This window comes from Aquarana catesbeiana, linkage group LG11 (assembly GCF_042186555.1).
Source record: "Aquarana catesbeiana isolate 2022-GZ linkage group LG11, ASM4218655v1, whole genome shotgun sequence".
In the NCBI taxonomy this organism is placed as follows: domain Eukaryota; kingdom Metazoa; phylum Chordata; class Amphibia; order Anura; family Ranidae; genus Aquarana; species Aquarana catesbeiana.
This window is the reverse complement of record NC_133334.1, coordinates 55,921,907-55,948,149: the sequence shown is the minus strand read 5'-3', so window position 1 is coordinate 55,948,149 and position 26,243 is coordinate 55,921,907. Positions and strand designations below refer to the sequence as shown.

Sequence of the window (26,243 nt, the reverse complement as noted above, 5' to 3'; positions counted from 1 at the left end):
CTACCTGTTCTGGAGACACAAGACCCGGTGAGAGGAAAATCCTTAAAATGAGGGACAATCTCTTCCTTTTGACAGTGGTTACTGGAACAGTTGTCCCTATTGGGTGGTCACCTCCTTTTTACGCTTGTCCAGAGGCACATGCATTATATTTCACAAAGTGGTAGGTGTTTAGAGACCCGTAGGTGATATTAACAGGAGAAAAAAATAAGTACAAACAAATGGATATAAATTGACAGCATGGTGGAGTACCGACCACAGAGAGATCACTATCACTATTGACACCAAAAAATCTATTTGTAGGAAAAAAAGAGCAAACTGATGAACATGATAACCGTTCTTTAAAAAAATTTATTTTTTGAGTACACTTTGTTAAGGTTGGGTTTACACATATGCGAATTAGATGCGGATTTCCCTGCTTTCAATTTGCATGACATGTAAGTGTGACCGGCTCTCAATGGAGCCAGTTCACACATGTCCAGGGCGACCATCGGATTGAAAACGGGTCCTGTGCATGTTTGGGTCAGATTCAGGTGTGAATTCAGACCTGCTTCGCACCTGAACTGGTGAACAGACACTCATCGAACCCCAGGTACAAACTCGCGGGCGCACATATGTGAACCCGGCCTTACTAAATGGTGGAATGTTCCTCTAATATAGAATGTCAACAGAAGAGTTTAGGTTAATCTGGATTAAAAGGTCAGGAGTTATATTGTTCAGTCTATTAGTGGTTTTAAAAGGTACAGATAGACACAGTAACTCAAAACTTCTAGTTGAGAAGTTTGTCTTCATTGCCTGTCCAATAAGGTGCATCCAGAAAAAGGGCCATAAAGGGTCGCCCTTTAGAACAAATTGTTTATCCAGGTATTGTTAGAAATGGCTCAGCTAGGAATCCTAGCTTAATTTTGAGATAACGTGTGTTTCATCTCTAAAGCCTTGTGCATGCTAATAGTTTTTTTTTTTCATTCAACCCAGAGAGCTGAACAAAAAAAATTGACAACTCAGGTCAGAGCTGGTGTACTAACTATGCAATGTTAGTACAGTGATCTCCCCCTGCTGTTCCATTGTGTTTTGACAGGGGGGGCGCCCCCCCCCCCCCCCCCCCCCCCCCCCCCCCGGCAGAACACTCAGGTCAAGTGATCGAGAGCCGGTCGCAGACCTTTTTTGGCCATGTACCTTCAACAGAAGCTGGCTAAATGCTGGCTTCTGTTAGACCGGCTGCAGTACATACAGGCCGAATGTTGGCCGGTTTGTATTGAGATAGGGCCTTCCATTTTCATGCACAGTCCCTTTTTTAAAGTGGACTGTGCATGAAATTGGAAGGCCCTCTTTTTTTGTAGCTTAAAAAAACAAAAGCAAAACAAGCATATGTAAAAAATAGAGTTGAAGTTTACTCACTTTACAAGATTGCTTCTTTATGCTTTTTGAAGGTGAAGGTGTAAGTAAAGGTGTCCTCATTGGTCCTTCTCCTGGGGTCTTGGAGAAGCTGAAGATTCCAAATCTTGCGAGAACTTGCTCCAGTACAAACGCGTGACTTGTGAAATTTGGGAACCTGTGAGTCCTGGAAGGAGGCCCAGTGACATCATCCTCACCTAAGCAAGCTCATGAGAAGTTGTAAGGTAAGCATTTGAACTTTCTTCTTCAGATGTTTAAATTCCTTTTTTTTGTTCTTTACGCTACAAAAGAAGCAATTTAAACATCTGAAGAAAGTTTAAATGCTTACCTTTCACCCTAACTTCTCATGAGCTTTCTTAGGAGAGGATGATGTCACTGGGCTTCTTCCAGGACTCACAGGTTCCCAAATATCACAAGTCACGCCTGTGCGGTACCGGAGCAGGTTCTTGCAAGATTTGGGATTTTCAGCTTGTCTAAGACCCCAGGAGAAGGTCCAATAATGTCACCTTTACTTACACCTTTACCTTCAGGAAGCAGAAATAGTCCATAGTGTAAAGTGAGTAACTTCAACTTTATTTGTTTTTATGCTTGTTTTTTTGGGAGTTTTTCGGCACTTCTTACTCAGTGGCTGATGACCTACAAAAGAAGTGGACCTTGCGCTTTTATGCCAAGTCTATGGACTGAACTCGGGAAACTGTCTCAAAAAAGGACAGGCAGAAGTCAAAGGATTAATCATCAGGATTACATGTGCTCTCCCTGTTGCTGATCTTTCCCCATCACTGACTTACCGTTTCTTGTTCTGCTCTGTGCCCCTTTTGTGGAGGCGGCCATCTTGGTACAGGTAGGGCTTTGCTTCCTCAAGTCAGAGCCTCCAGAAAGGAAAACGGTGACACAGTAGTGATCTCACCATATCTCGCTCACCACATCTCACTCCTAATCTCATGAGACTAGCAGTCACAGGCAGCAGTGCCTTACATTTCACACAGCAGATATAGAGCTATGCGGCTGTAAGGACAGGAGTGCCTGGGCACACTCGCATACCAGGAAATATTCCAGACAAAAGGTAAATCTTTCAGGATACTGCATAGGCACTATAGACACTTTATAGATGTTAGATGCTCTATATAACATAACGAATCTGCACTTTTTGAGTTAGGTTCCACTTTAAGTGCTCTTCTTCAACTTTTTAAAGTGTGTTCTTAACAATCTTATAAAAGATCATATAAGAAGAATGAGCAATGCATGAATGTAACTTTGCATCATTTTGCTTTCTTTACCTTCCCCTATCACATAGAAGAAGTATTTAGGAGGAGGATAAAAGAGAAACGTAAGCCATTGTCGTTTTTCATTCTTGTACAGCACTGTTGTTTGTAATGCTACATTGTTGCAAAAGCCTTTGTTCCATGTCACTGATTGCAATTTACTAGCAGCAAGCAGACAGCTAACATCGTCTCAGTGCTTCCGTCTGTCTATCCTGGCTTATCCTGAATCTGCTAAATCATTTAATTAATTGTTGGTTGAATTAATGGCGTGGTTTTCAGACACACGAGTGGGCAGACTGTCTGGTTGCTGTATATGTTGCCTGCTGGTTGGGTGGTGATTTGTCATTTTGCGGTTTACTAAAGGCATTTGTACATTTGCAGAGACGTTTAATAATGCGATGTGCAGTTGCCCATAGCAAAGCCTCAGCTGGGCTAGTCAAATCTGTGAATGATAATCTGATATATGTGGGCAACTGCAGATCATTGCTGAATGCCTTGTGTGGTCTTCATATAATAAGAAAGAACTAATTGCAGAATCCCATGATCAGCTCTGAGTCATATAGTGCAGATGAATCCACAGTGGTTAGATTTGCAGGTTCTGATTGGTAGTTATCAGTCATCACATCTTCTCATACTTTTGCCTAGACCATCAGATTAATTTAACACAATTGGACGCTTGCCTTTTTTTGTTTTGTAATGCTTTAAAGCTATGCTCCAGGAATTATTTGTTTTGCATACTTGCATTGGTCCAGCTTGGGGAAGCTATCAATCACTGTAGCAGTCAGTGCTAACTACGGTGATGGCCGTTATCTTGCAGGTCCTGCTCAGGTTTTATGTGAGTGCCTTCCCCACTGCACACTGACAACGGGGTGTTTTCTGATTGGAAGAGGTGGAGAAGGTGACTTCACTGTCCTTCCACTCCACATCATTCAGCGAGGTTACACCTTATTTTAATTGAAAAAGAAATACAAGTTGTTCTATGAATGGTGGCAGTACCAAGAGAGCAACCCCCTGTGGTCTGTGTGTGGAGGGGAAGCTGCTTGCTTGAACCCAAGCAAGACCTGGAAGATCATTGCTATCAGTGTAGTATTCATCAATTACTACAGTGATTGTTAGATTCCTCAGTGGTCCATGACGCCTGAGATATTTGTACTTACACTGGGGTAGATTTACTAAAACTGGTGCATTCAGAATCTTGTGCAGCTGTGCATGGAAGCCAATCGGCTTCTAACTTCAGCTTGTTCAATTAAGCTTTGACAATAAAACCTGGAAGCTGATTGGTTTCTATGCAAAGCTGCACCAGATTTTGCATTTTCCAGTTTCAATAAATAACCCCCACAGTGTCAGGCTGGACCAAAGTATGCATGCAATAAAAAGTAATTTCTGGAATTCCGCTTTAAAAATAAATGAGATTTACAGTCACATTATAAACACTTCCTATACTATTTAAAAAATGTGAAGCCATATGTAGAGTCAGTTGACCATTTTACATTTCTGCAAAGTTCCTTTCAGGGTCTGTCCACCCCAAAAGAATATTATAATAATAATAAGTGTTGTCTGGTGGGCTGAGTTACCAGGTAGACTTTTGTATCTTTTATTGAATCCAGCAGCCCCATCTTCCTGCCATAGTTCCTCGCTCTCTCCAACTCGCTTTAAGGTCTTACTACTTTTGCTGCAACAAGTGTTCTTCCCACTGCATTCTCCATGAGATAAAAGTAAAAACGTAACAAGAAAAAGAGGACCACTTTTCTAACCGCAGCACATGAACAGGAGAAATGATGTGCCAGGATTTCACCTCCCAGGGTCACAAAGACCCTTTTTGGGTGATTTAACTTTCCAGAACCCACCAATTTTTGGCAGACTGAAACTTGAAGGCACTTCTTTAAAGCAGATATGACAAAGGGATTGACCTGCTGACAAAGGGCTGGTAGTTCGTAGACAACATCCAGGATTGTGCAACCTCATAGAAGACATGGTTTAACTTTTGGAGACCCTAAAAAAATAGTTTTTCCCTAAGCTGATTACACTTTAGGTAAGATTGCCACAGGAACCATTGTGGTATTGGGTTTTTGCAACTGGATTTAATTTATATGGAGGTGCAATTTACAGTGCTGTTTACAATATCCATAGTTTAAAGCAGTGGTCTCCAACTGCGGCCTGGATGCAGCCCTCTGCTTGCCTTTGACCTTGGGGCTGTATTCCTCCAGCTGACCTCAATGATGGCGGCTGTATTTCTCCCGCTGACCCCAAGGATGGGGGCCGTATTCCTACCGCTGACCCCAACGATGGGGGCTGTATTCTTCCCGCTGACCCCAACAATGGGGCCTGTATTCCTCCCGCTAACCCCAAGGATGGGGGCTGTATTCCTCCCGCTGACCCCAATGATGGGGGCTGTATTCCTCCCGCTAACCCCAATGAGGGTGGTTGTATTCCTAAACTGACCCCAATGATGGGGGCTGTATTCCCCCGGCTGACCCCAACAATGGGGGCTGTATTCCTCCCACTGACCCCAACGATGGGGGCTGTATTCCTCCCGCTGACCCCAACGATAGGGGCTGTATTCCTCCTGCTGACCCCAGCGACGGGGGCTGTAGTCCTCCTGCTGACCGCAAGAATGGGGGCTGTAGTCCTCCCGCTGACCCCCACAATGGGGGCTGTAGTCCTCCTGCTGACATTAACGATGGGGGCTGTAGTCCTCCCGCTGACCCCAACGATGGGGGCTGTAGTCCTCCCGCTGACCCCAACGATGGGGGCTGTAGTCCTCCCGCTGACCCCATCGATAGGGGCTGTATTCCTCCCATTCATTCCTATAGAGAGGTTTCCTATTATGGATCCCAAAACTGCACCGCCACTCTGCAGGAATGAATAGAGATTCTTCTGTGCATGAACAGAATTATAGGAAAGGTGGCAGGTAAAACCATAGATTTAGCCTGGTTTCACACATGTGCGGTGCGAATTGAAGCTCAGGTTTCACTGGGGAGATAACAATCTCCTGTTCAACGGATTCATTGCGTTTTTGCTCAGGATTAGAGAGCAGGGAGAGGGGGAGGGAGAGGGGGGGAGAGGGGGAGGTGTAGTGAGGAGAAAGAGAAAATCCTTGTTCAGAACGCAATGCATCTGCGAATCAGATGCGTTCCCATAGGAGATAATAGGCTTGTAGTTCGCACCGCAATGCCCAAAAAACGCACACGTTTTTTGTGCAATGCGCAGTGCGAATGCAACGCACATATGTGAACCAGATGCATTCATATGAATGTATTTTAAAATGTCCTGCGAATTAGATGCGGTGTAAGCTGCATCTAATTCGCATAGGTGTGAACCCGGGCTTAATCTCTGTGTGTATATATGTTATGGTTTCCCAAAATTTTAGCATAGTCTCATTTGATTTAAGCTTGTACATGCAGAAAACCCTGCATGTGATTTGGTTTGGATTGGATGTGCATTTCTTGCCATCTGCCTAGTAGAAAATAATGGGTAAGTCCACCCAATACTGATATCTTAATTGTAGATTAATGGTGGCAGGTGTAAATTATGGCATTTATTTTTAGCATTTGATTGCCAAGATCAGTTTAATTTGTCACTGCTTCAATGTCTTAACCCCACAAGTGCTTGATACAAGACATCTGTGCTTTCCTCAGAGCTAATCGCGATAGAGTATAATTGCTTCCATTCAACTCCCTAAAATATACTAAATAATATTTGTAACCAACAGATCAAGAGATCCAGCGGTTAAAGTTGGGAATGGAGACCCTGTTAGCGGCAAATGAAGAGAAGGTGAGATGAATTGAAGTCTAAGATGACGTTTTTCTTTTTGAGATTAAAGTGGGTAACATTTTTAATTTCTGTCTGTGACCCCACTGTGGAAATTTCCACTCATTCCTGACCAGATTATGAATGTCAAACAGAACAGGTAAAGAAAGCATGCCTATGAACTCTCTGGAACTGACCACAGAGACCCCAGCTAATCAGCAGTTCATTCCAGGTGGCCCACCAGTTGGTTGACTGGATGGGTAAATCTAATCACATTACGGGCCAAGGAATGAGCTGGAGGCGCAGACTGTACTTTCTTCTCCTACAGCACTTCCTCCTGGCAGCTAAACAGATGTGTAAGAGCAGAGGTAGAGATTATAGCTGGCCGCTGTAGGAGGAGTTGGTGGTAGGAAAAAACACTGGGCACTCATTTGTCCATTCATTTTGCCTATGTATCATTGCCATTGTTCATTTGTAGTTCACATATCATGAGTGCCCATGTATTGTCATGAATGCCCATCTGTTGTCTATGTATTACTGCCGTTGCCCACATATCCACATATCATCATGAATGCCCATGTATTTTCATGAATGCCCTTCTGTTTGCGCATTATTACAACTTATCATTTATTGTTGTCCATAAATGTTTATTGCCACCGTTGTTCTTTTTGGTGCCTGTATATTGCCACCATTGCCTTTGTGTCCCCATTATTTTTTGCCCTTGCATTGTCACAGTTGCTGGTGTGTTACAATCCTGTTTGTTGCCCACATACCTATGTGTTGCCTGTATATTTCCATATTTGCCCATATATTTCCACAGTTTAAGCTGCACGCTAGAGATCATCACTGAAAATGGGTTCTAACAAAAATTAATTATTTTACCGATAGTATTTACAGTGCCTTGAAGAAAGTATTCATACCCCTTGAAATTTTCAATATTTTACATGTTACAACCAAAAACATAAATATATTTTATTGGGATTTTGTGTGATAGACCAACACAAAGTGGCACATAATTGTGAAGTGGAAGGAAAATGATAAATGGTTTTCATTTTTTTTTTACAAATAAATATCTGAAAAGTGTAGCGTGCATTTGTATTCAGCCCTCCTCAGTCAATACTTTGTAGAACCACCTTTCGCTGCAATTACAGCTGCAAGTCTTTTTGGGGATGTCTCTACCAGCTTTGCACATCTAGAGAGTGACATTTTTGCCCATTCTTCTTTGTACAATAGCTCAAGCTCTGTCAGATTGGATGGAGAGCATCTGTGAACAAGTCTTGCCACAGATTCTCAATTGGATTTAGGTCTGCACTTTGACTTGGCCATTGTAACACATGAATGTGGTTGGATCTAAACCATTCCATTGTATCTCTGGCTGTGTGTTTAGGGTCGTTGTCCTGCTGGAAGGTGAACATCCGCCCCAGTCTCAAGTCTTTTGCAGACTAACAGGTTTTCTTCTAAGATTGCCCTGTATTTGGCTCCAACCATCTTCCCATTAACTCTGACCAGCTTCCCCGTCCCTGCTAAAGAAAAGCATCCCCACAACATGATGCTGCCACCACCATGTTTCACGGTGGGAATGGTGTGTTCAGGGTGATGTGCAGTGTTAGTTTTCCGCCACACATAGCGTTTTGTTTTTAGGCCAAAAAGTTCAATTTTGGTCTCATCTGACCAGAGCACCTTCTTCCACATGTTTGCTGTGTCCTCCACTTGGCTTCTCGCAAACTGCAAATGGGACTTCTTATGGTTTTCTTTCGTCAATGGCTTTCGTCTTGCCACTCTTCCAAAAGGGCCAGATTTGTGGAGTGCAAATCTGGCCAATTAATAGTTGTCCTGTGGAGAGATTCTCCCACCTGAGCTGTGGATCTCTGCAATTCCGCCAGAGTTACCATGGGCCGCTTGGCTGCTTCTCTGATTAATGTTCTCCTTGCCCAGCCTGTCAGTTTAGGTGGACGGCCATGTCTTGGTGGGTTTGCAGTTGTGCCATACTCTTTCCATTTTCGGATGATGGATTGAACAATGCTCCGTGAGATGTTCAAAGCTTGAGATTTTTTTTATAACCTAACCCTGCTTTAAACTTCTCCACAACTTTATCCCTGACCTGTCCTTGGGCCTTCATGATGCTGTTTGTTCACTAAGGTTCCCTAACAAACCTCTGAGAGCTTCACAGAACAGCTGTATTTATATTGTGATTAAATTACACACAGGTGGACTCTATTTACGAATTAGGCGACTTCTGAAGGCGACTTCACTAGATTTTAGTTAGGGGTGTCAAAGTAAAGGGGGCTGAATACAAATGCACATCACATATTTCACATATTTATTTGTAAAAAAAGTTGAAAACTATTTATCACTTTCCTTCCACTTCACAATGATGTGCCACCTTGTGTTGGTCTATCACATAAAATCCCAATAAAATACTTTTACGTTTTTGGTTCTAACATGACAAAATGTGGAAAATTTCAAGGGGTATGAATACTTTTTCAAGGCACTGTACTTTTTATGAGTTAACTGCTGTATGTCCATGTGCTTTTTTCATGTAATGGTTGAACTCCAAGTCCAATTTTTTTTCAACCTAGCTATGTAACTATGTCAAACAGATTCCTTTTTAAATTGTAATAGAGACCATTCTCTTGGCAGCCATGGAGTAAGGAAGAACGCGGCGTCTTCTTTGGCAGAAATTGTCCCATGGAAATTTTTTAAGCATCAAAGTGTTCTAAATCCAGGAATAAATGTTCTCATTGGTTCCTTTTACAGAATCCTCTGTACACTTGTTGCTAATTTATTCTATTTTTTTTTACTTCTGTGTATAAAAGGTCTCTAATAATGGCCTAATAAGTTTGAAGCCCAACTTCAACCATATGTGAAAAATGGAGGGACGGAAAAGTAGTGGAGTTGCGTTTTGCTTTCATGTTGTAATCTGCGCTGCAGAAATTACATTTGGACTGGATAAAATCTATTTGTTTTATAGCAAATATTGTGTTTAATGATCTTCATAGAATTAGAAGATAGGGTTTCAAGATGGATGGTCTTTTGTTATATACCAAGTCATAGTTCTCGCTCCTTCTTACACCCTCACTACCACACACATTTGTCTATCTACAAGGACAGATTTTCTACTTAAAGTGAAATGTGATTTGCACATGGAGGTAACAGGTTCACTTAACCATGGACCTTGCACATATTTATCTTCCCTTTGCTCGAATTAATGTTATAAATAGGACAACTCTTATATGTAGTTTGTGTGAATGTGCCTAGATTTAAAAAAAAAAAAAAAAAAAAGACGAATCCTTGAAAAATAATTTAATGTTTAGAAAATAGGAGTCATGGAGTTCATGGTGAAGCTGCTATACAGATCAGAGACAGATTTACTGTAAAATTGGGCCCTAGGCAAGGTAAAATCTTTGGCCACCCCCATCCCTTCAAATAGCATTGATAAGGATTGCAGTAGGCACGGGGAAGCCTCCCCCCTGTACTGGTATGGCCTCATCAAAAATTAAATGCCTACAAGTCATCCTCCTCTATGAAGTGACCAGCAGATGCATAGTTATAATCAATTTTCTTTTTTTACTTCAATTTACCAACTTTACCTGTTTACTGCAGGAGAATTATGGTTGTCGCTGGGTCCCCTGGGCATCCACCAAGGCCCTAGGCTCCTGTCTAGGTTGCTTTGTGAATGGTCCAGCTCTGAGGGACACTGACAGAATCAATGACTAAGCTACACAGCAAATATTTTAAAGGTGGACATTGCCTATTATAACTGTTTTTTTTGAGTGAAGGGTCTCTCTAAACCAGCGGTTCTCAACCCTTCTAGTGCCGTGACCCCTTAATAACATTTCCCAAGTTGTGGGGACCCCTAACAGTAAAATTATTTTCGTAGGGTGGGTTGTCAGCACCTAAGGCAAGACAAGTATTTTGGGCCCCTAACTCACAGACATTTAGCGCTCCCCGAGTCCCTTCCACTTGTACAGTATTAAAACCCCTTATGGTACATTTTAGGATGTACCACTCTTTCTCTTTGTTCTCCTTTCTTTCCCCTTTATCTCTCTCTATCATAATTTCTTCCCATCCCTCTCTCTAGCTCTTTCTTATTCTTTCTCTCCCTTTTTCTTTGTTCTTCCCCCTCTTTTCCTCTCCCATGTATTCTCTATTTTTATTCCTTCTCTTACTCCTTGGAGGGGGGGGGGGGGGGGTTTGAAACCCGGACACATGATTTCAAACCCGAACAGTCCGGGTGAATCCTGGTCAGGTGGCAACCCTAGCCGTGAACTGAAAGGGTGGCTGCGAAGAGGCTGAGTAGGCGGCTGCGGGCTCCAGGGAGAGCAGTGCGGGCTTCAAAAACAGCCCAGGATTTGGTGACCCCTGGCAAATCATCATTCGACCCCCGAGGGGGTTCCGACCCCCAGGTTGAGAACCACTGCTCTAAACTATAGCCATGGTCAAACGTTTTGAGAATGACACAAGTATTAATTTTCACAAAGTTTGCTGCCTCAGTTTTTATTGACATTTTTTTTTTTTACCAAAGACATGTGACATGTAAGTCAACATCGCAAATTGCATAAACTTAATGTAATTGTCACTAAAAAAGCCTATGACACTTATGAAGTTCTTGTAATTATACTTCAGTATACCATAGTAATATCTGACAAAAAGATCTAAAAACACTGAAGCAGCTGAAAATGAATTGTGTCATTCTCAAAACTTTTGGCCTTTAGCAGCCAGTCGGATTTCACTTGTCTCTTTCTTACTGAATTCTAGAAAATGAAATCTTGCACAGTGGGTAAGGTTGAATAAAAGTTCATCCAGTTCAACCTGTGTGTGTGTGTGTGTGTGTGTTTGTCGATACCATTTTCCCATATATTGCGTTCGCTAAAAGTGTTTTTTTTTAATTGTAGTTATAGTTACATAGTTGGATCCATTACTACTTGGACCCTATATGGGTCTTGAATATTTAATATAAATGCTACTTTTTTTTTTTTTACCTCAAGGACCTGCGAATAGAAGAGCTTACGCTGCTACTAAACCAGTACAGACGGGTGAAAAACTTTGTGATGGCAACACATGGTAAGTGATAGGAAGTCAATGGATAGTTTTTAGGCTTCTGAAAGTGTTTGTTGAAAAATTTTATTTTGCATAAAGAGCAACTTCCGAAAGCAAACTAAATTTGCCGGTGTGAGGCAGTGGTACTCCAGATGAGCCGAGGCAAGGAGAGAAAGAGGGATAAAAATCCTTAGGCCCCATTCACACCTGAGCTAGCGTTTTCAGGTAGAAAGTCGCGCGATTTTGCCGCAATGTTTTTACCACGATTTTGTACAGGTCAAAAGGTCACCAATGTAAAAAGCAGAAGAACGCCCAAATCTGCCTTAAAAAAAAAAAAGTTTCAGAACTTGTTTGAGCTTCAGGCATTTTGGAGCTTCTGGCTTCAGGCATTTTGGAGTGGAGATGTGAACCATCTCCATAGAGAATAGTTGATTTTTTTCCCCCTCCAGCGTTTTGTAGCTTCAGGCTTCAATCTACAAAATGCTCAGGTGTGAATGGGGCCTAAAGAGATCCTTCTAAGGGTAGTATTCAGTTGTAAGTCCAAAAGGCAGTACTGCTGCTTTTCTATTAACAGCCCGACTGCGACATTTCTAAAGTACTGCTCTGTTTACATGCTAGAGGAATGATAAGGTACACATGAAATATTTTCCTATAAGGGTCATCAGTTTAGTTTTGCACCTGTATATCGTAACTTGTAATGACATTGGTTGAACTTCCAGTAGCATCTGTCAAAATTTGCTAATGCGCCTGTAGTACTACTGAGCCTGGATGGATCACAGCTTGTGAAATGATTCTTTTTGTTCCCCAGCTTTGCAGTAAATTGTCTGCCTAGTTCAAGAACACTTTCCATACGGCATTCCAGACACACAAATATCATCATGTGCGTTTTTTTTTTTTGCTTTTTCATTACTTGCTGCTGTGACTGCGAACTGTTAGATTTGTTTTTGCCATCCAAGGACCAAGAATTCTACATTGGACAATGCTATAAACGTGAAATGTAGGTGGTGACCCTGCTTGCAATTACACGCGCTAATTACATATTCTAAATGACATACAGGCCAATCCTTTAAAATATACAAAACTCCTGTCTATGACCTCATACTTTGGTTCTGGAATACGTTCCTATGTTGTAGTTGAAATGTATCTGTATGTTGCAATGGTTATGTTGTACCTTTGCTAAGCAACCTCGAGGACTGTTTTAATGGGTTTTCCAGACTGTGAGACATGATCTACGAGCAATTAATTTTATAATATACTGTCTATTAGAGTTTTGCCTGTTATAACTATGGGGGTGTTTTCATGGTCATTTCCCTTCTTCATGGTGGGTGTTTTTTTATCATTTATTTTAAAATGAAATGGGAGCTCTATATGTGCTTATTGGGTAAACATATAAAACTTATTAATAGACTTATTTATTCATTTCAGGTACTTGTATAGCATTGTCAATTTACACAGCATGTTACATATATATTGTACATTTACATCAGTCCCTGCTCTCAAGGAGCTAACAATCTAAGGTCCCCAACTCGCACCCATACATACACCTACTAGGGCCAATTTAGACAGGAGACAATTAACCTACCAGCATGTCTTCGGAGTGTGGGAGGAAACTGGAGTAACCGGAGGAAACCCACGCAGGCACAGGGAGAACATGCAAACTCCAGGCAGATGGTGTCATGGTTGGGATTCGAACCAGAGACCCTTTTGCTGTTTGGCGAAAGTGCTACCCACTACACCACTGATAGGCTCAGCAATGGCATGCAATGGCAAGCTGCTGCTAACAAAGCAAACAGAATATTGGCATGCATTAAAAAGGGGATCAACTCCAGAGATAAAGCGATGATTCTCCCGCTCTACAAGACTCTGGTCCGGCCGCACCTACAGTATGCTGTCCAGTTCTGGGCACCAGTCCTCAGGAAGGATGTACTGGAAATGGAGTGAGTACAAAGAAGGGCAACAAAGCTAATAAAGGGTCTGGAGGATCTTAGTTATGAGGAAAGGTTGCGAGCACTGAACTTATTCTCTCTGGGGAAGACGCTTGAGAGGGGATATGATTTCAATTTACAAATACCAGACTGGTGACCCCACAATAGGGATAAAACTTTTTCGCAGAAGAGAGTTTAACAAGACTCGTGGCCACTCATTAAAATTAGAAGAGAAGTTTAACCTTAAACTACATAGAGGGTTCTTTACTGTAAGAGCGGCAAGGATGTGGCATTCCCTTCCACAGGTGGTGGTCTCAGCGGGGGGGCATCAATAGTTTCAAGAAACTATTAGATCAGCACCTGAACGACCACAACATACAGGGATATACAATGTAATACTGACACATAATCACACACATAGGTTGGACTTGATGGACTTGTGTCTTTTTTCAACCTCACCTACTATGTAACTATGTATGTAACTTTTATATACAGCTTCCAAAGTGTGCTTGGAATTAGTTGAAGACAGCTTCTGGAGTGAAGCTTTGAGGCCTGCTAACTTATATGGCAGCAGACTGCAAGTACACAATAACTGCACTAGAAAATTGTCAAACTATCATTTGTCAAACATTGTCGTAATTGTCGATGTTTAGTAATAAAATGATTTAGAAAAAAAAAAAAACATAAAACAATAAAGCCATGTCACAGAGGGGTGGGGTGTAACGTGGCTTTAAGTAAACAAAGCCATGTCAAACAGTGACCGGGTGTAAAACGGCCCTGTTTATACAATGCCATGTCACACAGCTATCAAGTCTTTTTAAACCTAGGGACGCTTTGCGTGCCTTTCAGAATAGAAAGCTGGGTCAATATTTTGTATCGCAGGACCCCTCAGATTCTGGACATAGTTGTGCCAGATTGAAAAAAGGAGCCAGCCTGTTCAGCGATCCCTACATTGTTCTGCCAGTAGTAGTGTGGGAGATTCTTCTAAAGTCCACTTCCCTTTAAAGGGATTCTGTAATAATGTAAAAATCAAGGTGGCCACCATTGCAGAACTTTACTTTTCAGACTTGTTCCCGGGCTGTCACATTAATGCTTTGATTTTAATCAGGGTGGATTTGATTTAAATCAATTGGATTTTAAATCACTAGTAAAAAGGCTTGATTTTACATCAACTTGATTTAAATCATAATTTTTAAAGAGCAGCTGCCATCTCTGTCCTGCAGAGGCTCCTCCTCTGACCCGCTGTTGGCTCACCGACAGTCCCATTCACTTTAATGGGACAGCTGGTGATGTGACAGTGACACAACAAGGTGAGACTTGGGAACCTGGTCCCCAACCAAAGTTCACCAGGGACAAGGGAGCAAGTGGACTATCTCGGTACAGTGTAGGAAAAGTAAAAATAGAACATATAGACAATTGTAAAAAATTATGAAAATTGGATGATGGTACAGTTTGTTGCTTTAAATTTCTATATTTATGGTTACTATCTCTAGAGGACACTCATTTTCTTACAACAAGGTGAGGGACGTGGTGGCAGCAGGTGAGTGGATGCTGCTAACAGGCGCTGCCATGATAGATCTGAAATGACAGGCGCTCTTTAAATGTAAGGACTTATTCTTGATGGTAGTTATAATCTTTAATATGTGCAAACAAAATGAAGGTTTCCTATTTAGAATAATAAGCTGTCAGGTTAGTAAAACAGCGATATCAGAACCGATCATACAGTTTGTAGTGTACATAGATTTACAAAACAATGGAATAAAGGAATATTCCTAAACTTTGTTTTATCTCGTGGTTACTGTGAAATTGTGTGAATGCATCAATGCAGTGCATGTTATCCCAGCTTGCAGAGCTTGGATTCATTGAATAAGTTTACAAAAAAATGAAATACTGCAGAATATACAGCCTCATGCTACATAACTAAGCTCCATTTCATGCTGAATAAGTTTAATTACCAATGCATCTTAAATAGAAAACTATCTTTAGATAGATTTTTGCTCCAAAAGCATTTTATTGAAATAAAAAATGTGATAAAAATCAAAAAAATCGATTTAAAAAAAAAAAAAAATCATTTATATCCACCCTGGTTTCAATGCTTTCTGAATTGCTGACCTGGATCACGTAAGGAATTTCTCTGACGCTTTTTGGTCACTTCTATAGAATGCTTGTTCTGGGTCAGTGACACAAAGTACTTAAAGTGTACATTAAAATTTTCAGAAAAATAAAGTCAATTAATTAATTAATTAACCCTCCCCACCCCCCTGCTGTACTTTCCTCCATGGGTAATGAGCTGTAAGTTACATATATCTGAAATGTCACTGCGCCGATCCAAAAAGTGCTAGTGCAATATTACCACTAAACCGGTGTCTGTACCATGCATACAAATGTTAAAAACTAACAACTGTAAAGTCCAATGTATCAAATAAATCAATATATTGTGCAAATTATCAATAGACCACATTTAGAGAGAATTGGTGCACAATATGCACATGGAAATTATATGATAAATTTAAGTGGACTTTAGGGGACTATATATAAAACTTATGTTCTGAAGTTTGATAATTGCACAATATATTGATTTATTTGATACATTGGACTTTACAGTTGTTAGCTTTGAACATTTGTATACATGGTACAGACACCGGTTTAGTGGTAATATTGCACTAGCACTTTCTGTATCAGCGCAGTTACATTTCAAATATGTTACTTTTCTAATCTATGGTTTAGGACTTTTTTTACCGCAACAGATCATATTATATATATATAATTATTTTTTATTTTTTATTTTTGCGCCGGTAATACAATTTTACAAGGAGCTGTAAGTGCCCACGCAGCCAGTGAGGCGGTCAAGGGATTTGAAATCCCCGCTCTTCTCCTACCTCCTTTTTTCAACACTTCCAATTGGAGTGATTCTTTATCCAACAGAGAAAACATCCTATTCTGTAAATTACCTGGAAGACTGGGACTTGGTGCTCTGGCCCAAGTACCTTTGAAATGTAGCAATTCTATAATACCATGTAGCCAGCTTCATTATAACATCCATTGCACCGATTCTTTATTGACTACATGGCAGGATACAGCGGTAACATTCTAATGCGTTTTGGCCGAAGCCTTACACAGAGCACCATGCTGTGAGTAAGGCTTTGGCTAAAACACGTGTTACTGCTGTATCCTGCCATGTAACCAATAAAGAATTGATACAATGGATGTTACCGTGTAGCCAGCTCCGCTATATTAAGGATTATTTCTACATTCCATGAGCAATTCGATCAGAATCACTCTGATCTGTTCTGGAAGTGCTGCAGAAAGAAGAAGAGATAGGATTCCAAATCCAGGACCCCTGCACCAGCTGCATGGGCACTGATTGGGTGGGGGATGGGGAGGATGTACAATGTTGGTTCACCTTTTCATTTTTTCTGAAAAGGTGACCTAACCCTTTAAATCGGACACAACATTTTCTTTAGGAGACCAGCAAGGTTGGCCCCTGTGTCTAGTGCCATAGTCCCTGCAAAATAAGTATTATCAAAGCTTTTTTTTGGCCGCACTTCTCTTGTGAGTCACAGCAACACACTTACTTTTGTTCTCCTATGACTCAAAGTCAGCTGAGAACAGGTCATTGCCTGCTCTCAGCTGATGTAGCAGAGCTGCTCAAGGCTCTAGAACAGGGATCTCAAACTGGCGGCCCTCCAGCTGTTGTGAAACTACAAGTTCCATGAGGCTGACATTTACAAGCATGACTCCCACAGGCACAGGCATGATGGGACTTGTAGTTTTGAAACAGTTGGAGGGCCACCAGTTTGAGACCCCTGCTCTAGAAGGATCCTGACAGTATTGTCGAGATCCACCCGGATGTCTGGTCAGCAGTTGGCTCAGCCTCTCAGCACGCAACTAAGAGCTGGAGCTCTATGGCTATGATTAAGGCCATGTGCTGAAATGCATGAGCCTCTGCATCTTCTGTACTCCACGTGCATTAATAAAATCAGTATATTCAGATGTATGAGTTACTGGCTTTCTAATTTCCTCCTATACTGTCGTTGGGTGTTAGGAATACCCCATAAGCCAGAGCACTGAGTACTCACCTCCTTAGGGAATTTGTTCAGGTGTTGCCTTCTAATCTATAAAAGCTGGAGGCTGCTGCTCCCACCTCCTCTCCAGCCGGGCGCTCCAGTGAGTGCTGAAAGAGCGGACAGGAGAGCGGTGACTGCCAGTCAATGGTCTCCTTTCTGAGCAGCATGGGCATAGCATAAGGGGTTGCAGGGGTCACAATCGCAACCCCGCCCCTATATCCAGGGGCGGGGTTGCGATTGTGCATGCAGTGGGTGTATCTGCATGCACGGTGGAAGTGGTGGGTGGTAGCGGGGAGGGGCCCAGGTCAACTTTTGTATCGGGGGCCCACAAACTTCAAGCTACGCCTCTGCTGAGCAGACTGAGAACTGAGCAATCAGCACTCATGTGGTTACTCGGTTCCCGGTCTAAGAGCTGATGTGAGACAGCTGCAGCATGGAGGTGAGTATAGTATGTGTGTTTGTCACTTCTTCTTTAAGGTTAACACAGATTACCAACCTAGACAACCGCTAAAGCAGGCGTCTCAAACTGGCGGCCCTCCAGCTGTTGCAAAACTACAAGTCCCATGAGGCATTGCAAGGCTGACAGTTACAAGCATGACTCCCACAGGCAGGGGTCCCATCATACCTCTGCCTGTGGGAGTCATGCTTGTAACTGTAAGCCTTGCAATGCCTCATGGGACTTGTAGTTTTGCAACAGCTGGAGGGCTACCGGTTTGAGACCCCTGCGCTAAAGGAAGCATTTTCCCATATGGGATTCAAACGAATCAAAATATGGGACAGCAAGAAAAAAAAATATGAAAACATCACATCAAATGTTAAAATAATTACAAATATATATATATACGCTATAAGAATGGGCAGTCCTCTCCCTTTAATTCTACCCAATCTTCTAGATGCAAAACAGAAACCACATTAATCCAGCAAAAGATGACAGCACACGGTTCTGATCAAAGTTTTATAGTTCTTGTTTTCAAGTCTAATCTGGTTAATAATGTATTCCAGGCTCTTCGGAGAGAATTCTTTCTGCCAGCAGCGAGGATGAGGTGGAATCAACAATGAAGAAATTGATGCCAAAGAACAATCAGACGACAGAGCTCCTAAAATCAGAGGTTGTATAATTGAATCTTGTGCGGCGGGCTCTCTAATGGGTGTCTAGCTGCATGCGCTGATTTGGTTAGCGGGCTTGTATATGTGATTGATTTAGTTTGTGATGGGCACGATGCTTATAATGGGACTCGGCTTTGACCTCCAATGTGAAAAACCTATTAATATAAGTCTAATGGGATCCCTGAGGCTTTATGCAGGTTGTCACTTGTCCCTTAAGTGTAAGTTCACCTAACTTTGTACACCCCCCCCCCCCCCCCCCGGTCCTTGCTCACCTCCGTGATCATGGATGAAGCAGGTACGGCCATCTGGGGATTAGAAATCCCCACTCTTCTTCCTTTTCTCTGTGCAGAGCTTCCAGGACTGATTTGAGTAATGCTCTTTGCCAGCACTGACCAATCAGAAACTCTCTAATCTGTCCTGGAAGCGCTGCACAAAGAAGAAATATTTTGGATCCCCGGAATGCTGCATTGGCTGCATGGGATCTGACAGCTCTTCACCCATAGAGGTAAGTATGGTGGGGGGGATTAGTTGGTAGGAAGTGTGTTCACCTTTTTATTTTTTCTGAAAAGGTGAACTACAACACCCCAGAGCAGAAATGTCATATAATGCTGCTTACAAGTCCTTAGTTGTGCCGACTGTATTTGTTTCCTTTTTTTTATCTAGTGATCTTGTTAGTAACATTTTCTATCCTAGGGTGACAATGCTCAGTAACTGTACTGTATCTATCTGGGAGAAGCATTGTCACCCTAGGATGAGAATTGTGTTAAGACTACAGAGTAACTCCCACTTTCCTATTCTCAGTAACAAAGGGAAGCTGTTCAGTAGTCCACAGAGCACACAAGTTCAATGTTGGCTGATGGCAGCACAGAAAAATTACAGTGTATAGGAGGTTAACATCTCACCGAATTTTTGGCATAATCCACATCTTTTTTTTTTTTTTGTTTTCTTTTCATATACACTATAGTGCCAAAAGTATTGGGGCGCCTGCCTTTACACACACATGAACTTTAATGGCATCCCAGTCTTAGTCCGTAGGGTTCAATATTGAGTTGGCCCACCCTTTACAGCTATAACAGCTTCAACTCTTCTGGGAAGGTTGTCCACAAGGTTTAGGAGTGTGTCTATGGCAATGTTTGACCATTCTTCCAGAAGTGCATATGTGAGGTCAGGCACTGATGTGGACGAGAATGCCTGGCTCACAGTCTCCACTCGAATGCATCCCAAAGGTGTTTTATGGGGTTGAGGTCAGGACTCTGTGCAGGCCACTCAAGTTCCTCTACCCCAAACTCGCTGATCCATGTCTTTTGTCTTGCTTTGTGCACTGGTGTGCAGTCATGTTGGAACAGGAAGGGGCCATCCCCAAACTGTTCCCACAAAGTTGGGAGCATTAAATTGTCCAAAATGTCTTGGTATGCTGACGCCTTAAGAGTTCCCTTCACTGGAACTAAGGGGCCAAGCCCAACCCCTGGAGAAAAACCCAACACCATAATCCCCCCTCCACCAAATGATTTGGAGGGGTGGCCCAATACTTTTGGCAATATAGTGTGGATGAGCGTGTTTAGGGTGGAGGAACTTTACTGACCTTCACAGAGTCCTGACCTCAACCCGATAAAACACCTTTGGGATGAATTAGAGCGGAGACTGTGAGCCAGGCCTTCTCATCCAACATCAGTGCCTGACCTCACAAATGCTCTTCTGGAAGAATGGTCAAACATTCCCATAGACACACTCCTAAACCTTGTGGACAACCTTCCCAGAAGAGTTGAAGATGTTATAGCTGCAAAGGGTGGACCAACTCAATATTGAAACCTACGGACTAAGACTGAGACGCCATTAAAGTTCATGTGTGTGTAAAGGCAGGCGTCCCAATACTGTTGGCAATATAGTGTGTGTGTTACCCAAAGTGAAAAACAAATATCAATCAATAGAGCTGCTGAAGTTACATGCAGATCTCTACTCTTCCTGAGACCACCAGGGAGGTTTAGGAGTTGGAAGGGTAAGTAAAGAACACAGAACTTCAGCTGTCAATGTCTTCAGGTTCTGATGATTTTCTTTGACATTGTTTCCATTGAAGATGTGCCTTTTCATCATATTCTTAGTCTGTATTGGTTTGTGACGACTAAAGTTTAACGAACATCTATAGTCACAGCATACACATTAATTTTATAAGATAAGCATTGTAATAACAATACAAACATATGTTCTTTTTAACAATCCAATATAAGCTTCCTTTTATGTTGTGAGTTCTCCCTGTCTGCTGCCCGCTTTGCAGTTTCTCCTCTGCTTTTTCTATTTCTAAGGACTACATCTCCCACGGTACCTTGCTGCCTGCAAGCAGTCATTCCTGTACTGACTCCGCCTCCTGAGACTCCTCCTCTCAGCCCCTCTGTAGTTCAGAAGGCGGGCTCTGTGACACAGGACAACCTACTCACCAGGCATAGTGACTACGTGCCGCAGAATATCTGGAAGTAAATATGTGCGGATCATCACAAAATACGTTTGCAGACTTCAAGATTGTTCATATTAGGAGTAGGCTGGAAAGAATAGAAATACAATGTGGAAATAATATGATTTTAATTTGTGACCATATATACACTTTTGAGCGGGCACACACTATTCAAGTCTGTTCTAATTTGAATGTAACCTGTAAGGCAGAGATGCCAACCACCTGTGGTTTTCTGTAGAAGTCTGTCCTGACCATCTCCTTCTGTTTCCTTAATATAGGGATCTTCCACCCTGTCCTCGCCAACCGCCCCATCATCCCCTCCACACAACATCCTGGAAAATGGGTAAGAACTTCTAATACAGTGAATTATACAGTGAATTATACAAAGGAGCCTTGGTTAACGAGTAACATGGTTAACGAGCGTTTTGAAAAACGAGCAACATTTTTTTAAGAATTCTGACTCGGTTTGCGAGCGTTTACTTGCAAAACGAGCAGAATTCAAGGTAATGGGGTGTGCAGTACCGCATTTGGCCAGAGGGGCGGGGGCGCCAGTGACACTCGGAACAGTTCAGAGCCGTTTGGAAATACTCAGAATCACTCGGAAATACTCCGCTCCGGAATGTGTTTCCGAGCCTTTCCGAATTCAGCCGAGCTGTCCCTGAGTATTTCCGAGGCTCTCCGGCACTCCCCCCACCTCTGGCCACATGCGGTATTGCATGCAATAGAAGTCAATGCGGAACAAATTATCTTAATTTCCATTGACTTCTATGGGGAAACTCGCTTTGATATGTGAGTGCTTTGGTTTACAAGCATTCTCCTGGAACAGATTATGCTTGTAATCCAAGGTTCCTCTGTATGTCAGTGGGGGGGTTGGATACATGAACCCTTCCAGTGGAAAGTGGAGCAGGCCATGTAGCCATGTAAATGTTTTAATGGTGTCATACTGACATTCAATTTCTACCCACTGATGAGAACATTTCAAGGATAACATTTGTTTCTCAACTGAACAAATTTCTTAGCGTGTGTGTGGTTTTTGCTCGGGAAAGTCCATTTACTCCAAAAGCGAATGTTAAAAGCTAACACAATTTTAACTGCTTGCTGGGTGATCACCGATTACTGTATTGTCACTAGCAACGTCAGTGTCTCCCCAGTGTCAGTAAGTGCCAGATTGCCCGCCACACTTTCACAGTCACACTGTAAGTTGCTGATCACCACCATTCCTAGTGTAGTGTCTGTACGGATCAGGATCTGAACTATACCAGTGTCCACAATAGTCTAGTGTCTCTAAAATCGCTTTGGCTTTTACCAAAGACATGTAGCAGAATATATTTTGGCCTAAATTTATAGAGAATTTTGGATAGGCTTTATAACAAAGTAGAAAATAGTTTTTTTTTGTAAAAGTTTTTGTTTTTTGGTTTATAAAATATAAAAAAAATGAAAACACCCAGTGGTGATCAAATGCCATCAAAAGAAATCACAATTTGTGTGAAAAAAATATATACATTTTTAATTTGGGTACGGAGTTGCCTGACCGAGCAATTACCAATTAAAGTGCAGTGCTGAATAGCAAAAAATGCCCTGGTCATGAAGGGGGTAAAACCTTCCGGAGGTCAAGTGGTAAACAACATTTATCAAGTAATTGAATGTACTGAGAATTTTTTGTACAAATGATCACTTTAGAGTCTCGGCTTGAGAATTGTAAATTCATATAAAAGACACATAATGGGTAAAATCGTATCACTCTTGGAATCTGTTAACAGTACTGTTTATAGCGGCTTTTCTCATACAGGGTTCTCTGGACCCCTGAACTTCCTCCAGAAGTTCCTGGGGTTTTTAGCAGAGGCAGATCATACACTGATCGAAATTTTGCAAGTTCAGCAGAGATCAGCCAAATTTCTATCTGTGTGTGGCATTCGCCTCTCAACAGAAGTTGATCATTTGACATGGAATGATTACATACAGTAGATTTCTGGGTATGATCTTGAGGCATGATGTGTCTATTTGGGCAATACTCCATGTGCACAGTGCAATAACTGCAATCACAATTTCCCTGGAAAACAAATGTTTTACTCATTTAACCCTGTTGTGTAATTAATTTGGCTTTACATCGTCATTTTATGCTTCTGAGTAACTTTAGAAATGCATTCCCAGCTGGATCTGGAGTTAATTACACCCAGTTTTGAGCCTGTGTGTTGCATAATGTGTCTACTGACTGTCAGATTCCTAACCATAATGTGTTTTGCATTTATCACCAAGTAATATGCACCATTTCATTCTTCATGCTATAATTCATATATGCAGTACTAGTCTTTATGTATGAAGGTTGACACAAAGCCTTGCTGCTATTGTTCTTCAAATATCAGGTTGTAACTCAAATTAAGATGATAAAAGTAGTCCCAACACATGTTCTGTCTTGGGGTGACAACACTACTCCTCTGTAGATACAATACAGTGAGTGAGTGTTGTCACCATGGGACACCAAGGGCTAGTAGTGCCAATGTGCAAACGTAGCATCAGAGATGTTTCTGAGATCATTCAGAATGGATTGCAGGTGCATTTTACCAGCAGTTGACCTGCTTGGTATTTTTATAGATTTAGGCAGAAAAGCAGTTCTGAACAAAAGCCGTTGTTACTGGTGGGATAAACGGGAAAATAACGCAAGACAAAAAAGCCTCAACAAAAAAAAATAAAAAATTGCAGCCACACCTGGGAGCTGGTAAACTACAATATATTTTTGTTTTTTTTTTTTTATTTCTTGCTTTTAAATACATTTCTTGAAGAATGTCTTCAAAAAGAGTTTAAGAAAAACAAATACATTCAAAAAATAACTAAATTAAAAAAAAAATATATATATATATATATATATATATATATATATATATATATATATATATATATATATATATATATATATAATTTCTCATCGATCTGATGCTGCATTTGTACCCTGGCGGTTCTAATGCCGCGTACACACGAGCAGACTTTTCAGCATCAAAGGTCCGACGGTCTTTCGGACTTACGAACGACCGGACTTGCCCACACACGAACGGACTAAAGTCCGTTGGTTTGAACGTGATGACGTACGACCGGACTAGAATAAGGAAGTTCATAGCCAGTAGCCAATAGCTGCCCTAGCGTCATTTTTTGTCCCTCGGACTAGTATACAGACGAACTGATTTTTCGACCGGACTCGAGTCCGTCGGAAAGATTTGAAACATGTTCTAAATCTAGTCCGTCTGATTTTTCAACAGCAAAGGTCCGATGAAGCCCACACACGATCAAATTGTCCGGCGGATTCGTCCCGTTGGACCTTTGCTGTCGAAAAGTCAGTTCGTGTGTGCATTAGACTGAGAACTGAGCAATCAATAATGACCTCTGATCACTCAGTTCTCCATATTGACTGAGTAGAGATCCGGTGGCTGTCAGTCATCGGCTCTCTGCTCCTCCAGCGCTCGCTGGAGCTCTGGACTGCGGAGGGGGCAGGGTCAGTTGGCTCACTCTATCAGCAACTCTCTGAGAGGCTGAGCCAACTGCTGGTCCAGGCATCTGGGTGGATCCCAACTGTAAAGTCAGGATGTTTCCAGAGCCTGAACCAGCTGAATGATGTCAGCCTACAGCGAGCTTTAGTCCTCTGTCAACTGAAAGGAGGTCACAGGAATGCAGAATGAACTACACTCCTGTGATCCATAGGAGAAGTAGAGCCAAAAAAGCTTTGGTCGTACGTCTCCTTTTAAAGCCTTTACCCTATGAGCCAACCTTTTTCAACCTATTTAGCACGGATGAACGCTTAAAACAACTCCCAGAGGACAGGGGGCAACATGCTTTATATTTGTCACGCCAACAGCTCTTTAGACATACTGTAAATAGTAAGCTGTGCATGTGACAATTAAATAAAAGAATAAAGCATGTGGTATATTTAGCCTATTTGAAACCCAGGACTGCTCTATACGCCAAAAATATTTTCAGTAATAAGAATAAAATGAAACAATGAATTATGGTGAGAAAATTGTAGTGTTCCTTCACATTGGTGGTCAGTGATGTGGTCTGTTACATTGGTGGTTGGTTGAGAAGAGCCCCTTTAGATTGGTGGTTGGTGGAAAAGGGTCCCATTAACGGGGGTCAGTGGAAAGAGTGCCTCATTTACAAATATCTGAAAAGATAATTGGTATCAGTGGTTATGTCTTGTAATCCAAGGAACCCCTAGTAACCTCTGGAGGAACCCTAGACCTATATGTCAGGAACTGCTTCTCCAACATTTCATTTGACTTATGACGTTGACTTCTTCAGTGTTTTATCATCGGACCATAGCCAGATCACTGTGGACTGTTATAAACCTGCCTATTAATTTCACTGGAAACTAATACCTGAAATATTTATTTTGTAGTATTAGTACACCAGGCCCTCCAGAGAATTATAGTTCACCACAAGAAGATTACTCAGAACACAGAACTAGGTGAGAAAACATTCTGGTAATTTATACCATGGCCAGTGGGTGTGTGAAGAGTTGATGATCTTCTCTTGGAAGCCTATATTAAGTGACCTTTTAATCTTTCTTTTTTATGACACAGAAGCCATCCCAGAACACTTTCCACCAGTTTGGAAGATTTACAGAGTGGAACGGTGGAAAAGGTACAGTCAACTCTGAAGAAACACATTATTTAGAGAAGTGAAAACCAATGTGCAGAAACAAAGGCGTGCTGTAGGAATGTGGATTTCAGAGTAATGTTTTATTTAAAGTGAACCTGTCATAGACTCGAGCAGTTAATACGAAGCATATTATGAAAAATGACATGAGCAGAGGGTTATCTTTATTAAAAACTGAATGTTAAAATGGACAAAATATATAGACACCCTGGCTGCTGCAATTATATGCAAATCTCCATTTTTACGAGCCTCCCCATTGGTCTGAAAATGCTAGGTGCCTGGTTGTGTTCTGAATAAATGATCCACACCAGGTTTGAAAATCAGGAGCTTTGGAGAAAACTCATAAATCCTTTTCTTCATACTTGTCCTGGGTCAGTGACTCCGTGTTAAAGCTCAGAGGGTCGGAAGACAGAAAAGCAACTAGCATGTTCAACAGGAGAAGCCAATAATGACATTCCCATGTTTTCTCATTAAACATTACCTTTAAAATTAGTGTTGGCTGCGGATCTAGTCCTGGATGACACAGCAGTCCGTATTCACAAGTGCGGTTCTCCTGGACAGGTCCTCTTCCATAAAAGCATCCAGCACCGGCAGATTCATGTGAACCTGT

General features: G+C 41.8%; 1 protein-coding gene across 15 annotated transcripts in view; it reads left to right on the top strand.

Moving 5' to 3' along the window:
* PPFIBP2 (PPFIA binding protein 2) overlaps window positions 1-26,243 on the top strand; it is a 346,167-nt gene that overhangs the window by 252,149 nt on the left and 67,775 nt on the right. For 12 of the 15 annotated variants that reach the window (XM_073604444.1, XM_073604447.1, XM_073604443.1 and 9 more), the window contains 7 exons: window positions 2,687-2,719; window positions 6,367-6,428; window positions 11,393-11,468; window positions 18,439-18,545; window positions 21,268-21,332; window positions 25,374-25,442; window positions 25,558-25,618. In XM_073604444.1, coding sequence (XP_073460545.1) covers window positions 2,687-2,719; window positions 6,367-6,428; window positions 11,393-11,468; window positions 18,439-18,545; window positions 21,268-21,332; window positions 25,374-25,442; window positions 25,558-25,618 — 473 coding nt within the window. The remainder of the gene's footprint in view (window positions 1-2,686; window positions 2,720-6,366; window positions 6,429-11,392; window positions 11,469-18,438; window positions 18,546-21,267; window positions 21,333-25,373; window positions 25,443-25,557; window positions 25,619-26,243) is intronic. The other 3 variants (XM_073604446.1, XM_073604450.1, XM_073604445.1) reach the window with 2 other exon arrangements.